Raw genomic sequence first — 14465 nt, forward strand, 5'->3', positions numbered from 1 at the left:
AAGGATTCCAGCTTGAAAGAGGAGATACAATGAAACCAACCACGGAAGCAGATTGTAGTGGATTCGGTGGGCAGCCCCAACCAAGACGAGAACCCAGGTTTAACAACTGTCAAGCCAACAGCTTAACTGCTACGCCAAGTTCAGGATCAAGGCTAAAGCGTATGGTGAGCAGTGGAGGGAATCTTCCTCTTAATGGACCATAAACCCAATCAATCGATCAGATGACTCTATCCTTGTTCCTCTGCAGCAGAGGTCCTCCCAGTCTACTGATCGATCGATCAATCAATCAACCGATGGATCAGGTGCCTCTATCTCCATGTTTCTCTGTAAAAGAGGTCCTCCCGGTCCAGAGCTGCTGCTCTGGCGCCATCTGGTGGCGTGAAGTGGTGTTGCAACAAGATGAGTACAGTAATGCAGACTGGACAGAACCTATTGGTCCCAAATGACACCCTCTTCCTTACATAGTGGAACTACATGTCCTGGTCAAAGTAGTGCACTACGTAGGGAATTCATTAGGGTGGTATTTGGGTTGGAACTAGGGCACTAGGTAGGGAATTCATTAGGGTGGAATCTGGGTTGGAACTAGGGCACTAGGTAGGGAATTCATTAGGGTTGGAACTAGGGCACTAGGTAGGGAAATCATTAGGGTGATATTTGGGTTGGAACTAGGGAACTAGGTAGGGAAATCATTAGGGTTGGAACTAGGGCACTAGGTAGGGAATTCATTAGGGTCGGAACTAGGGCACTAGGAAGGGAATTCATTAGGGTTGGAACTAGGTAGGGAATTCATTGGGTTTGGAACTAGGGCACTAGGTAGGGAATTCATTGGGGTTGGAACTAGGGAACTAGGTAGGAACTTGGGGTTGGAACTAGGGCACTAGGAAGGGAATATTAGGGTTGGAATTCATTGGGTTTGGAACTAGGGCACTAGGTAGGAATTCATTGGGGGAACTAGGGCACTAGGTAGGGGGTTGGAATTCATTAGGTAGGGAATTTAGGGCGGGAGGTATTTGCCTTGATGACAGCTTTGCAAACTCAAGTGCAGTCGTGAAAACCATCAAGAGCTATGATGAAACTGGCTCTCATGAGGACTGCCACAGGAAAAGACCCAGAGTTACTTCTGCTGCAGAGGATAAGTTCATTAGTTACCAGCCTCTTCCTGGAGATCTACTGTCCTGTAGGTTTTCAGTCCAACCCTCTTCCTGGAGATCTACCGTCCTGTAGGTTTTCAGTCCAACCCTCTTCCTGGAGATCTACTGTCCTGTAGGTTTTCAGTCCAACCCTCTTCCTGGAGATCTACCGTCCTGTAGGTTTACAGTCCAACCCTCTTCCTGGAGATCTACTGTCCTGTAGGTTTACAGTCCAAACCTCTTACTGGAGATCTACTGTCCTGTAGGTTTACAGCCCAACCCTCTTCCTGGAGATCTACTGTCCTGTAGGTTTACAGTCCAACCCTCTTCCTGGAGATCTACTGTCCTTTTACAGCCCAACCCTCTTCCTGGAGATCTACTGTCCTGTAGGTTTACAGCCCAACCCTCTTCCTGGAGATCTACTGTCCTGTAGGTTTACAGCCCAACCCTCTTCCTGGAGATCTACTGTCCTGTAGGTTCAGTCCAACCCTCTTCCTGGAGATCTACTGTCCTGTAGGTTTACAGCCCAACCCTCTTCCTGGAGATCTACTGTCCTGTGGGATTTCAGTCCAACTCTAATTTAACACACCTGCTTCTACTAATTAGCTTACCACTAGGCTACCCTGCCACCTCTACACTCTAACCACTAGGCTACCCTGCAGCCTCTACACTCTAACCACTAGGCTACCCTGCCATCCTGAAACACTGCACCATGTAGAGTATTCACAACGTGTCTCAGATCTGAAAGGTCAAACTGATCCTAGACCATATCTACCTCTCCTTGTGTCCTGGTCAGAAACACTGTACCATATAGAGAATAGGGTACCCGTTTGGCCCTGAGAACTGATCTCTGATCTGTGCTCCCTCTTGGTTTGAATAAGCAACCAGAATAGGACTGAGTGGCGTAAGAACTGATGTCTGATCAGGTCCCATATTCACAACGTGTCTCAGAGTAGGACCCCTCCCCGTCTGTCTATTATGACGGTACTCATTATGAGTTGAAAGGTCAAACTGATCCTAGGTCAGCACTCCTACTGGGATCAGCTTTGTGAATACGGATCCTGCTTTCTGACCTCCTATTGGTTAAGCCAGGGCTCCATGCTAACTTTAATTTTTTGAATTTACACCTTGAAAAATGTAGGCCGAACACAAAGAAATCTAGGAGCACAATCTAAGTGATTGTAGGTAATGAAGCTAGAATCCTTCATTTGTCTAGGCTCACTGGTGCTCCTAAATAAAACACAGTCCAGGTGGCACAGCAAAATATTTAGGTGTGTATGAGAATAAAATGGTGGCACTGTTAGAGCTCTGTATCGGGGTTAAAACGGGTTCATGTTAGCTGATCCTAGAGCAGAGCTTAGGAACAACCACAATCTGTCACATAAGGGATATTTCACACAAATCGGTCTGACATGAAATGTGAGGGATATCAAGGGGTGATGACTTGGTTGCATTGGGTTTGACCAATAATGCTTCAACGTTAGCATTAGGAGACCCCAGCCAGGGGTGTGTTCAGTTGGCTTCAACGTTTGAGTTGTGGAACAGTTCGTACCGTACGACACGTTGTTTCCAAAACGTTCTTTAACAGACATGTTTACTGCGTTCGGCGGGTGTCCCGGGGTGTGGCTTGAAACAACGAGTGATGTATTTATAACTCATCCCCCCACAACCCAAACCCTCCCGGTTTACTTACCCCTCCCCCCACAACCCAAACCCTCCCGGTTTACTTACCCCTCCCCCCACAACCCAAACCCTCCCGGTTTACTTACCCCTACCCCCCACAACCCAAACCCTCCCGGTTTACCCCCCCCCACAACCCAAACCCTCCCGGTTTACTTACCCCTACCCCCCCACAACCCAAACCCTCCCGGTTTACTTACCCCTACCCCCCCCCCACAACCCAAACCCTCCCAGTTTACTTACCCCTACCCCCCACAACCCAAACCCTCCCAGTTTACTTACCCCTACCCCCCAACAACCCAAACCCTCCCAGTTTACTTACCCCTACCCCCCCACAACCCAAACCCTCCCAGTTTACTTACCCCTACCCCCACAACCCAAACCCTCCCAGTTTACTTACCCCTACCCCCCCCACAACCCAAACCCTCCCAGTTTACTTACCCCTACCCCCCCACAACCCAAACCCTCCCAGTTTACTTACCCCTTCCCCCCCCTACAACCCAAACCCTCCCGTTTATCAACTGGAAACAGATACAGCACCAATTACGTATATTTTTTTTTTGAGGGGGGTAACTAAACGCAGCACATGTAAAACAATAATCCAAGCATGGCTGGCTGTATTCCTCGTCTATACAGGGTAAGAAAACCAAGGGCATTTTCTAATAATTCAGGTAAACTATCCCTTTCAGCTTTAATAGTCAGGCAACTGCATCTTTTCACATCAACACAAGTCAATAATGAACACCCATTAGAAGACAGACTACGTCACAATGTCACTTAGTATGGAGCGATGCACTGGATCGGCCATTCATACAGCATACTAAACAGTAGTGTGGACATTGGGATGTTAGACCCTCCCCTCGCTCACGAAAAGAACAATTCTGTCAGTTTGTTTCTGGGGCCTCCACTTTAGCTCCTCCCACATCTCTTACTCTGGGTGGTGTTCAGTATGGCACAGCATAGCAAAACACTTTGCAACGAAAAAAAAAAACTAAAAACACAAACAGGACTTTCTCTTCTAGGTTTGGGGCATGTTCATTACAGCACAACGTAGCAAAAAAAAACATTTCAGTCTTTCTCTTCTGGTTTGGGGCATGTTCATTACGGCACAGAGTAGCAAATCGTTTCAGTTTGTTTCTGTTTGGTGGCAGGTGAACCACCCCCCAGTTCCAGAGGGAGGTGAAGGTGGTGGTGTCTGATTGAAGACCTTTAGGTGGAGGTTGGACTGCCTGGTTGGTTCCGGTGGGAAGATCAACATTAGTTTAGATGTGAAAGAGTCTTTTAAGTGCAAAAAAATAAATCATTATTCCAACTCAGGTAATATGGTGAACACACAACCACACTGAACAGAATACTCAGAAAACATCAACATACTCAGAAGAGGACAGAGGTGTAGTGGAGTAGAAACACAGGTTATTTTGCGGGAGCGTTTATCTGTCCCATCTTTTACATTTAAAAAAAAAAAAATGCATTGAAAGTTTAGGGAGCATCACATTTACTCACTGTGAACGGTGATTATAGTTTACCTTTCTAAAGGTCGCCACACGACATCACCTGACTGGAGGGTTCGTCTGCCGACAGGTCAGATATCATCCCAGCATTAAGTAACAAGGATAATTCCTGAACTTTGAAATTCACACCTCAACAGAAGAAGCAAGGCGGTGTATAAATGAACCAACTGCAGCAGAGGTATACGAACCTGAACACTGGGGTTCGTGCAGCAAATAGCACCCCTATGTCCTCGACATAGTGGACTACTTTGACCAGAGTGACCTGTAGGCAAAAGTCGTTCACTTTATATTGGGGAATAGGGTGCGATTTTGGGACGCTGACCCTGCCGGTTGGTTGCACTAACATGACTGCTGAAGCACAGTTGTCAAGACAGAAAGGAAGCCGATACAATCAAATATCAACAGCCTGCTATTGGGAGGATCAGCCCTGAGACCCCACAGCCCCTCAGCCATCACAACTAGGCACAGGAGACACCAGGGCTGCTCACAAACAGCACCCTGTATAGTGCAACACTTTTCAAAAGGGCCCTATGCTGTAATATAGTAGGGTGCCATGTAGGGACTAGGGTGGTGTGTAGGGACGAGGGTGCTGTGTAGGGACTAGGGTGCTGGGTGGTGTGTAGGGACGAGGAGGTGTGTAGAGACTAGGGTGTAGGGACTAGGGTGCTGTGTAGAGACTAGGGTGTACTAGGGTGGTGTGTAGGGACTGGATGTAAGGACTAGGGTGGTGTGTAGGGAGACGAGGGAGGTGTGTAGAGACTAGGGTGTAGGGACTAGGGTGCTGTGTAGAGACTAGGGTGTGGGACTAGGGTGCTGTGTAGAGACTAGGGTGTAGGGACTAGGGTGCTGTGTAGAGACTAGGGTGCTGTGATGTAGGGACTAGGGTGCTGTGTAGAGGACTAGGGTGCTGTGTAGGGACTAGGATGTAAGGGCTATGATGTAGGGACTAGGGTGCTGTGTAGGGACTGGGAGGTGTGTAGAGACTAGGATGGGGGCTATGGTGCTGTGTAGAGGACTAGGATGTAGGGACTAGGTGCTGTGTAGGGACTGGATGTAGAGACTAGGGACTAGGGACTAGGGAGTGTGTAGAGACTAGGATGTAGGGGCTATGGTGCTGTGTAGGGACTAGGATGTAAGGACTAGGGTGCTGTGTAGGGACTAGGATGTAGGGGCTATGGTGCTGTGTAGGGACTAGGATGTAAGGACTAGGGTGCTGTGTAGGGACTAGGATGTAGGGGCTATGGTGCTGTGTAGGGACTAGGGTGGACTGTGTAGGGACGAGGGAGGTGTGTAGAGACTAGGGTGTAGGGACTAGGGTGCTGTGTAGAGACTTGGGTGTAGGGACTAGGGTGCTGTGTAGGGACTAGGATGTAAGGACTAGGGTGGTGTGGGGACTAGGATGTAAGGGCTAGGGTGATGGGTGCTGTAGGGACTAGGGTGCTGTGTAGGGACTAGGGTGAGAGACTAGGATGTAGGGGCTAGGTGCTGTGTAGGGACTAGGATGTGTAGGGGCTATGGTGCTGTGTAGGGACTAGGATGTAAGGGCTATGATGTAGGGACTAGGGTGCTGTGTAGGGACTAGGGAGGTGTGTAGAGACTAGGATGTAGGGGCTATGGTGCTGTGTAGGGACTAGGATGTAAGGGCTATGATGTAGGGACTAGGGTGCTGTGTAGGGACTAGGGAGGTGTGTAGAGACTAGGATGTAGGGGCTATGGTGCTGTGTAGGGACTAGGGTGCTGTGTAGGGACTAGGGAGGTGTGTAGAGACTAGGATGTAGGGGCTATGGTGCTGTGTAGGGACTAGGGTGCTGTGTAGGGACTAGGGAGGCTGTGTAGGACTAGGACTAGGTGCTGTGTAGGGACTAGGGTGCTGTGTAGGGACTAGGGAGGTGTGTAGAGACTAGGATGTAGGGGCTATGGTGCTGTGTAGGGACTAGGGTGCTGTGTAGGGACTGATGTAGGGGCTAGGGTGCTGTGTAGGGACTAGGGTGCTGTGTAGGGACTGATGTAGGGGCTAGGGTGCTGTGTAGGGACTAGGGTGTAGGGGCTAGGGTGCTGTGTAGGGACTAGGATGCTGTGTAGGGACTGATGTAGGGGCTAGGGTGCTGTGTAGGGACTGGGTGTAGGGGCTAGGGTGCTGTGTAGGGACTGGGTGTAGGGGCTAGGGTGCTGTGTAGGGACTGATGTAGGGGCTAGGCTAGGGTGTGTGTAGGGACTAGGGTGCCATTTGGGACACAGCCAGGAAATGTGAGGGAAGTCCTCTTCTTCATCACAGACAGCATCAATGTCCACTGAGCAGGATGACGAACACAAAGCAAAAGGTTCTAGCAAAGAAGGCATCTCTCCAACCTCTTCTGGCATCAACCCTTATCTAGTTCACTGAGAAACACGTTTTCCACCGCCCTCGTTTCCTTAGGAAGGGAGGAGGGGTGAGGATGGGGGGGGAAGAGAGAGAGAGAGGGGGGAGCAACAAGTGTAGAGGATCAAGTGGCTTCTTTTTTATTTATTTCAAATCAGCACAGTGCATTTCTCCTCTGAACGGGGGCTGCATCCCAACCTCCTCGATGCCCTTCTGTCCTCGCGGTCACTGATCACTGAGGCTGCGTTTACAAAGACAGCACAATTCTGTTCTGTTGCCCATTTACTGGGAAAAGAACTGATCTGATTGGTCAAAAGGCCCAATTAGTGGAAAAAGATCTGAATTAGGCTACCTGTGTAGATGCAGCCTAACGGGGTTAGGAAGGATGGATGACAGGTTTCCAACAAGCATGCTTTCAGTTTAGACCAGTGCTCTCAACTAGGAAAGGAGACAAGGACAGGAGGACACCACCCACTCAACTAAATGGAAGGCCTCCTTAGTCCTCAACGCCGGTTCACTCCACAGCCGTAGATCCTTCAGTCTGTCTGTTATCAAGATCTCAACCCCCCCCCCTCCCACAAAAGGTCTCTTAACCCTCCCAGGGGGCTGGGCTGCCCAATCAGATCATCCGGTTGCGTTTATGGGTGGGGGAGTCTGTAATGACGTCATTGCACTGGGCGGAGCTGCGTTTCCTGGGGTTAGCGTCCAGGTGCAGGGCCATCTCCTCGGAGATGAAAGTGTTCAGGTCCACATCATGGAGACCGTTACGCCGACGCCCCACCGGGGTCGACCCACCCCCACCGCCAGCAGCACCCCCCACGTGGGTGGGAGAGCCTGGGGTACCGGAACGAACACTGATGCTGGCCATAGCCCCACTTAGACCTGGAGAGGACAGATTGGAGGGGGGGGAAGAAAACACCACCACAAGGTCAAACTCAGTCATCGAACCCTGACTCAGAGAAAACATGAAAAACAAAAAGGAAGTCTAGGATGCATTCAGGCCCTGGGGCACAACGGTACATCCCCAAATGGCATCGTATTCCCTATATAATCTCTACTTTGGAGCAGGGTCCATAGGGCTCTGGGTCAACAAGGTAGTGAGCTGTGAAGGGCAGGGATGGGGAACTGGCTGCCCGCGGGCCACATGAGGTCCTCGGGATCAAAAGTTTTTTTTTTATATATATATATAAAAATAAAAAAACTTTTGGAACTCAATCGTGGACTCAACTAGAGGTCGACAGATTAATCGGAAAGGCAGACTAATTAGGGCCGATTTCAAGTTTTCGTAATCGGAACTAGGTATTTTTGGACGATTTATTATATAATTATTTTTACACCTTTATTTCATCTTTATTTAACTAGGCAAGTCAGTTAAGAACACATTCTTATTTTCAATGACGGCCTGGGAACAGTGGGTTAACCGCCTCGTTCTGTAACGTAACAAAAAGTGGGTTTTGGGGGGGGGATTAGGGGGTCTGAATAGTTTAAAATGCACTGTATCTGTATTTACTGTGCAGTGCTTTGTGCCCTCTGACCCTAACCACTAGAAATAGATGTGTATTTACTGTGCAGTGCTATGTGCCCTCTGACCCTAACACTAAGGTACGTCACTGGGGCCGAGCTCCCTGCCATCCAGGACCTCTATACTAGACGGTGTCATTTCAAGGTTGTTGTTTTTTTACTATGTTCTACATTGTAGAATAGTGAAGACATCAAAACTATGAAATAACACATGGAATCATGTAGTAACCAAAAGTTTTATACAAATAAAAATATATTTTAAACTTGAGATTTTTCAAATAGTCACACCTTGATGACAGATTTTGCACACGTTTGGCAATATCTCAACCAGCTTCACCCAGAATGCTTTTCCAACCGTCTTGAAGGAGTTCCCACATATGCTACGCATTTGTTAGCTGCTTTTTCCTTCACTCTGTGGTCTGACTCATCCCAAACCATCTCAATTTGGTTGAAGTCAGGGGATTGTGGAGGCCAGGTCATCTGATGCAGCACTCCATCGCTCTTCTTCTTGGTCAAATAGTCCTTACACAGCCTGTGTTGGGTGTGTTGTGTTGGGTCATTGTCCTGTTGAAAAACAAATGATAGTCCCACTGAGCCCAAACCAGATGGGATGGCGTATCGCTGCAGAATGCTGTGGTAGCCATGCTGTTTAAGTGTGCCTTGAATTTGAAATAAATCACAGACAATGTCACCAGCAAAGCACCCCCACACCACAACACCTCCTCCTCCATGCTTTACGGTGTGAAATGCACATACGGAGATCATCCGTTCACCCAAAACAGCAAACACAAGACACAGCGGTTAGAACCAAAAATCTCCAATTTGGACTCCAGACCAAAGGACAAATTTCCACTAGTCTAATGTCCATTGCTCGTGTTTCTTTGCCCAAGCAAGTCTCTTCTAACTGGTGTCATTTAGTAGTGGTTTCTTTGCAGCAATTCAACCATGGCGGCTGATTCACAGTCGCCTCTGAACGGTTGATGTTGAGATGCGTCCGTTACTTGAACTCTGTGAAGCATTTATTTGGGCTGCAATGTCTGAGGCTGGTAACTGTAATGAACTTATCCTCTGCAGCAGAGGTAACTCAGGGTCTTCCATTCCTGTGGCGGTCCCCATGACAGCCAGTTTCATCATAGAGCTTGATGGTTTTTGTGACTGCACTTGAAGAAACTGTACAAGTTCTTGACATTTCCCATATTGACTGACCTTCATGTCTTAAAGTAATGATGGACTGTTGTTTCTCTTTGCTTATTTGAGTTGATCTTGACATAATATGGACTTGGTCTTTTACCAAATATCTTCTGTATACCTTGTCACAAAACAAATGATTGGCTCAAATGCATTAAGGGAAGAAATTCCACAAATGTATTCGTAAGGCACACCTGTTAATTGAAATGCATTCCAGGTGACTACCTCATGAAGCTAGTTGAGAGAATGCCAAGTGTATAAAGCTGTTATCAAGGCAAAGGGTAGCTAATTTCAAGAACCTCAAACATAAAATATATTTTGATTTGTTTAACACAATTCCTTAATGTGTTATTTCATAGTTTTGATGTCTTCACTATTATACTACAATGTAGAAAATAGTAAAAATAAAGAAAAACCCCTTTGAAGAGTAGGTGTTCTAAACCTTTTGACGGGTAGTGTAACTTCCCCATTTTTTTTAACCATAAAATATAGCTCAGTACTCAAATGTTTGATTTTATACAGTCATTTTTGCTCTCCTTTATCAAGGCTGTCAATTTTAGACCCCACTGTATATTTGTGTATTTACCATGCAGTGCGATGGCCTCTCTGAAGGGCTGGAGGTCAGCCTCCACAGAGGAGTCTGTCTCAGGGGCCGGGGGAGGCCGGTTAGGGGAGACCACGGTCAGTCTGTGTCCTGGGGTGAGGGTGGCTCTGGAGGTCCGGGGGGGTGGGGCCCGGCCACACAGGAAGCTGATGAGGTCCTCTCGCCGGATGGTTCTCCTCCTTTTCTTCACCCAGGCCAGCACATCCTTGTTGCGACGCTGGTGGCCGATCTGTATACCTAGGTCGTAGCTACGCTGGTGGGCCTCCACAGACTCTGTGTGGTGGGAGGCAGAAAGAGAAAGGAATGTGTGTGACATTGAGTGAGAAAGTATGAAAGTGTGTGTGTGTGTGTGTGTGTGAGAGAAAGAGAGAATGTGTGATGAGACTTGAAGGTTCCTTTGTGTGAAACCTGTGACTAACAGTTGACGGTTCACTCTAGAACTATAGGCAGGCAGCCCCCCCCTTCCAGAGGTTGCCAGTCAGACAGCACAGATGCTGGAATCATGATCCTGGAGGGCCACAGGGTATGGAGGCTTTTGTCCTAGTCCAGCACTAACACACACGATTCAACTATCCACAGGGACTCTTGATGATCAGCTGAATCAGATGTGTTAGTGCTGAACTGGAACTAGCCGTTGAACATGACTCTGTTCCAATGCACAGTTATTGGACCGAGGCGTCTTCTGTACAGGGGAGTTTTGATAAGAACCTTGGCGAACATTAACATGCATCACTTGAGGTAAGGTCTGTATGCTTCCAAAACTATATATCTTTCCTATCAGCAAGAAATTATTTTCAAAAAACAAATAGGTAAAATGGATACACACCTTTATAGGGTTAGGGTTCCCACAGGGCCATATCTCCATGTTACAGAGGCCATCACCTGTGCTAATTAGCTATGTGCTCCGAAACACCTGAGAAGCATAACTCGGGAAGTGCAGCACAAGTGTAGTTTCATATGATGAGGCACCCATAGATGTGTGGATCTGTAACTGCTACAGTAAGTATATATTTTTTTTTCTCTCTCACTGATGAAAGATAAAGGGCCATATGTTTCGACAGCCGTATCCAAGCGATGATTATTGACTTTTCCAAACCTTAAAAAATACAGTGTCGGGATTGTAGTTCACATGAGCCAGTTGTTGGCGAAGGTGGTGGCTGAAAACCGTAGGGAGAAGGCAGAATACCGACTAGAGTTTGACAGTTAGGCTGCACACCCTGCTGTGCTCTCCAGGACCACAACGCGACAGGACAGCTGTAAATGGCGAGATGGTCAATACTCAGGTGACAAGAAGAGGACCTTGATTGTTTACAAGTTTCTATCTACTAATCAATACATGTCCTGTTTACAGCAGAATGACAAAGGAAAGCCTATGGACTTTGATGATGAGCCTTTAGCTCTGTCCCAACAACCCCCTTGTGGTAGGCCAAGTATCTTTAGGCTCTGTCCCAACAACCCTTTACCGAGTCTTCTGAAGTACCCTACCCCTGTGGTAGGCCAAGTATCTTTAGCTCTGTCCCACAACCCTTTACCGAGTCTTCTGAGGTGGTAGGCCAAGTATCTTTAGGCTCTGTCCCAACAACCCTTTACCGAGTCTTCTGAAGTACCCTACCCCTGTGGTAGGCCAAGTATCTTTAGCTCTGTCCCGACAACCCTTTACAAAGTACCCTACCCCTGTGGTAGGCCAAATCTTGACAACTACAATGCAAATCAATACATGCTTAGACCACAGCAGAACAATAATGAAAAGCCTATAGACTGTTACGATGATCCTATACTGTCGTGAAAGCAAGTTAGAAGACAAGAAACTGAAAACACTTTGAGTGTCCCTGACACCTACCTTTGTACAGGTTGGTCACGGCTGTGGCCGCGTTCTGAAACGGCACCCACAAAGAAAGCCCCCCCTGTTGGTGACATACTCGGTCTGTCGAGACAACACACCACCAAAGACATTACAGGTTTGTTGGAATTTCCTACTAAGACAGATAGCCTGGTTGACAACAGTTTACATAAATAGCTTGGTTGACAGTTTACATAAATAGCAAGTTAGGCGCCAATTAATTGTACAGTATTCCCACTTTAGTAGTACATGATACAAGGCAACACATGAGACTGAAAGCGTCTTGATTACAGGAGAGCGTTTTTATTCGCCATTTTGTCTTGCATCTAGAGTTGCAGGCGGGCTTTGGAATACAAATAACTGTCAGCCAGCACTAGATGGCCAACTCGACAGTTTATGAGCACGAGTGCATAACGCACCAACTAAAATTGCCCTTTCAGCAGGAAAGTTGCAGTCGTATATTATAAATACTTGATACCTTAGTAACTAAAGAAACTACGGTTAACGATAGACATACTGAACTATGAGAAGCATTACAGTAGCAGTTAAGAATTCTCAATAACCCCAAAAGCCAATAGTAAATCTTCGCCATTTTGTTTAAATTTTCAGTTATGCACTGTTATAACAACTCGGGTTATTCGTTGATTTGTAGACATAAAACCAAAACGGATATTACAAAACGTTCATGCATACCTATGGTAAGTAATATTAGCCCCAAATACACCTAACAAAAAGGCAACACTGAAAGATACAATCTGTCACAAGGGGAATGTCGCGCAGCGATGATTGTTGTTTCCGTCGCCATTTTGTTTCTCTGATACTTGTTCACTGACATTTGGTCGGACTCGCAGTTTCTCTAACCAGATGGTTAACTCTGGTAACAGTATAAGCCATATTAGTAAAACAAAAAAAGACTGGATGAGATAGCTATTCAACTAACTTAACTAGCCAAAAAGTGTGTTGGCTGGTTATGTTGCTTAGCAGTTATCGTTAACTAGCTATAGACGATAGACGTTTTGGCGAACAACAACCAGAGAAAACTACTGTAACGTTCAAGATATCTTTTTATGAAACAAAAACTACATTTAGGTGTTCTGATTTACTAAACACACAAAAAGAGCAAACTATAATTACGGGATGTCTTGACTTAAGATGGCAAACCGTTGCTACAGTACAGTAGCTAGCTAACCAGCTGATCAGCTGGTAAACTGGCTACTAGCTAGTTGGCTACTAGCTAAATGGCTACAAGCTAAATGGCTACTAGCTAGTTGGCTACTAGCTAAATGGCTACTAGCTAAATGGCTACTAGCTAAATGGCTACTAGCAGCTGGCTACCGTTGGCTAACATGAGCTACTTCCCACCGCCACTAACAGTGACTGAGTAGCATAGCAAAGCTCAGTAACAAGGCGCAGGGGTGGCATCCGAATAAACGGTAGTTCTGGTCTTGTCTCGGACCTTTGTAGAGCTGAGCCACGGCAGTGGCGGAATTCTGGAAGAGATGCCATAATTTATCCTGGTCGTTATCGGCCTCCTCCTCGTTTGACTCTCTTTGCTCCGCTTCGGCCAAACACTGCCGCTCCCATTTTGAGAACCAATGTTCGGGTCCGTGTTCCTGAATCTCCGGGTCTCCTTCTTTCTTCTTCTCCTCCATTTACACCGTTAAAACCCTCGGGTAGATTACAACTTTAGTATGTCGATTAATAAATTACTTGGCGATGCGAATAAATGTCCGTTAGGGAATTCATTAATTTTGTTATGACTTAATAGCTGTTTCTCAAACCGACTACTCCGGTCTGAAAAGACTCTTCAACTAGTTTTTTGACGTTGCCGACGTCCGCCTATATAAAAGTCATACTACCGTGTTGTCGTTTCTACTCCGCCCCTATTCCAATCAGTGATTGGTCAGTATGGCTCTGGGTCGTGGCTTCAGGTTTGTGCTGATGATTTCAGTGGACCACAGAAACATCTGTCATAGAAATGACGTAAAGGAACGCCACGAAAATTCTTAGCGACTTAAAGCTTGTGTGAGAAGTAAAAAAGCTGTGGTTTTGGGTTTCCACTAGAATTTATAGCCATTCAAAATTTATGGAAGCCCATTCCTGCCACCAAAAACATTTTGAAATGTTAAAACTATCGAAACATTTAGAGCTACTAGCTACATTTTTTTTTTAGGTACTTATCTACATTATTTTTTTTTTTTTTTACTGCTATCTCAAAATGTAAAGACACTCAGTCAACATTTCGAAATAGTAAGTCAACATTTGGAGATGCTAACTAAAAAAATTGAAATATGTAATTTCAAGATACGTAAGTCAACATTTCAAGATACTAACTCGACATTTAGTGGGAAGTAGAACATACATTTATTTTATTTATTTTACTAGGCAAGTCAGTTAAGAACAAATTCTTATTTTCAATGATGGCCTAGGAACAGTGGGTTAACTGCCTGTTCAGGGGCAGAACAGCAGATTTGCACCTTGTCAGCTTGGGGATTTGAACTTGCAACCTTTTGGTTACCAGTCCAACGCTCTAACCACTAGGCTACGCTGCCGCCCCATACATATAGGATATGTTTCTTAGTTCGTAGTATTATGTGGCGGTTTCCATCTACCCACATTGCAAAGATCAGCA

The 14465-nt window shown here is 46.4% G+C and overlaps 1 protein-coding gene across 1 annotated transcript; it reads right to left on the bottom strand.

Annotated features, from left to right (window-relative positions):
* Nucleotides 1–6809: 6809 nt before the first annotated feature.
* LOC135536970 (HUWE1-associated protein modifying stress responses-like) lies at nucleotides 6810–13659 on the bottom strand. The gene is made up of 4 exons (XM_064963189.1): nucleotides 13290–13659; nucleotides 11834–11917; nucleotides 9976–10266; nucleotides 6810–7562 (listed from the first exon to the last, which is right to left on the bottom strand). Exons 1-4 carry the CDS (start codon nucleotides 13483–13485, stop codon nucleotides 7300–7302), a joined length of 834 nt encoding a protein of 277 aa, XP_064819261.1. The 5' UTR covers nucleotides 13486–13659; the 3' UTR covers nucleotides 6810–7299.
* Between the last annotated feature and the right edge of the window lie 806 nt (nucleotides 13660–14465).

The sequence above is a fragment of the Oncorhynchus masou genome, unplaced genomic scaffold (assembly GCF_036934945.1).
Source record: "Oncorhynchus masou masou isolate Uvic2021 unplaced genomic scaffold, UVic_Omas_1.1 unplaced_scaffold_690, whole genome shotgun sequence".
Classification (NCBI taxonomy): Eukaryota; Metazoa; Chordata; class Actinopteri; order Salmoniformes; family Salmonidae; genus Oncorhynchus; species Oncorhynchus masou.

What these genes read in the sequence shown, in the direction of transcription:
- LOC135536970 (XM_064963189.1), bottom strand. Translation starts at nt 13,485, where the DNA reads ATGGAGGAGAAGAAGAAAGAAGGAGACCCGGAGATTCAGGAACACGGA. An exon ending in CGTGGCTCAGCTCTACAAAG is followed by an intron (nt 11,918 to 13,289) that starts GTCCGAGACAAG and finishes TTGTCTCGACAG; the next exon opens with ACCGAGTATGTCACCAACAG. An exon ending in AGAGGCCATCGCACTGCATG is followed by an intron (nt 7,563 to 9,975) that starts GTAAATACACAA and finishes TGTCCTCTCCAG; the next exon opens with GTCTAAGTGGGGCTATGGCC.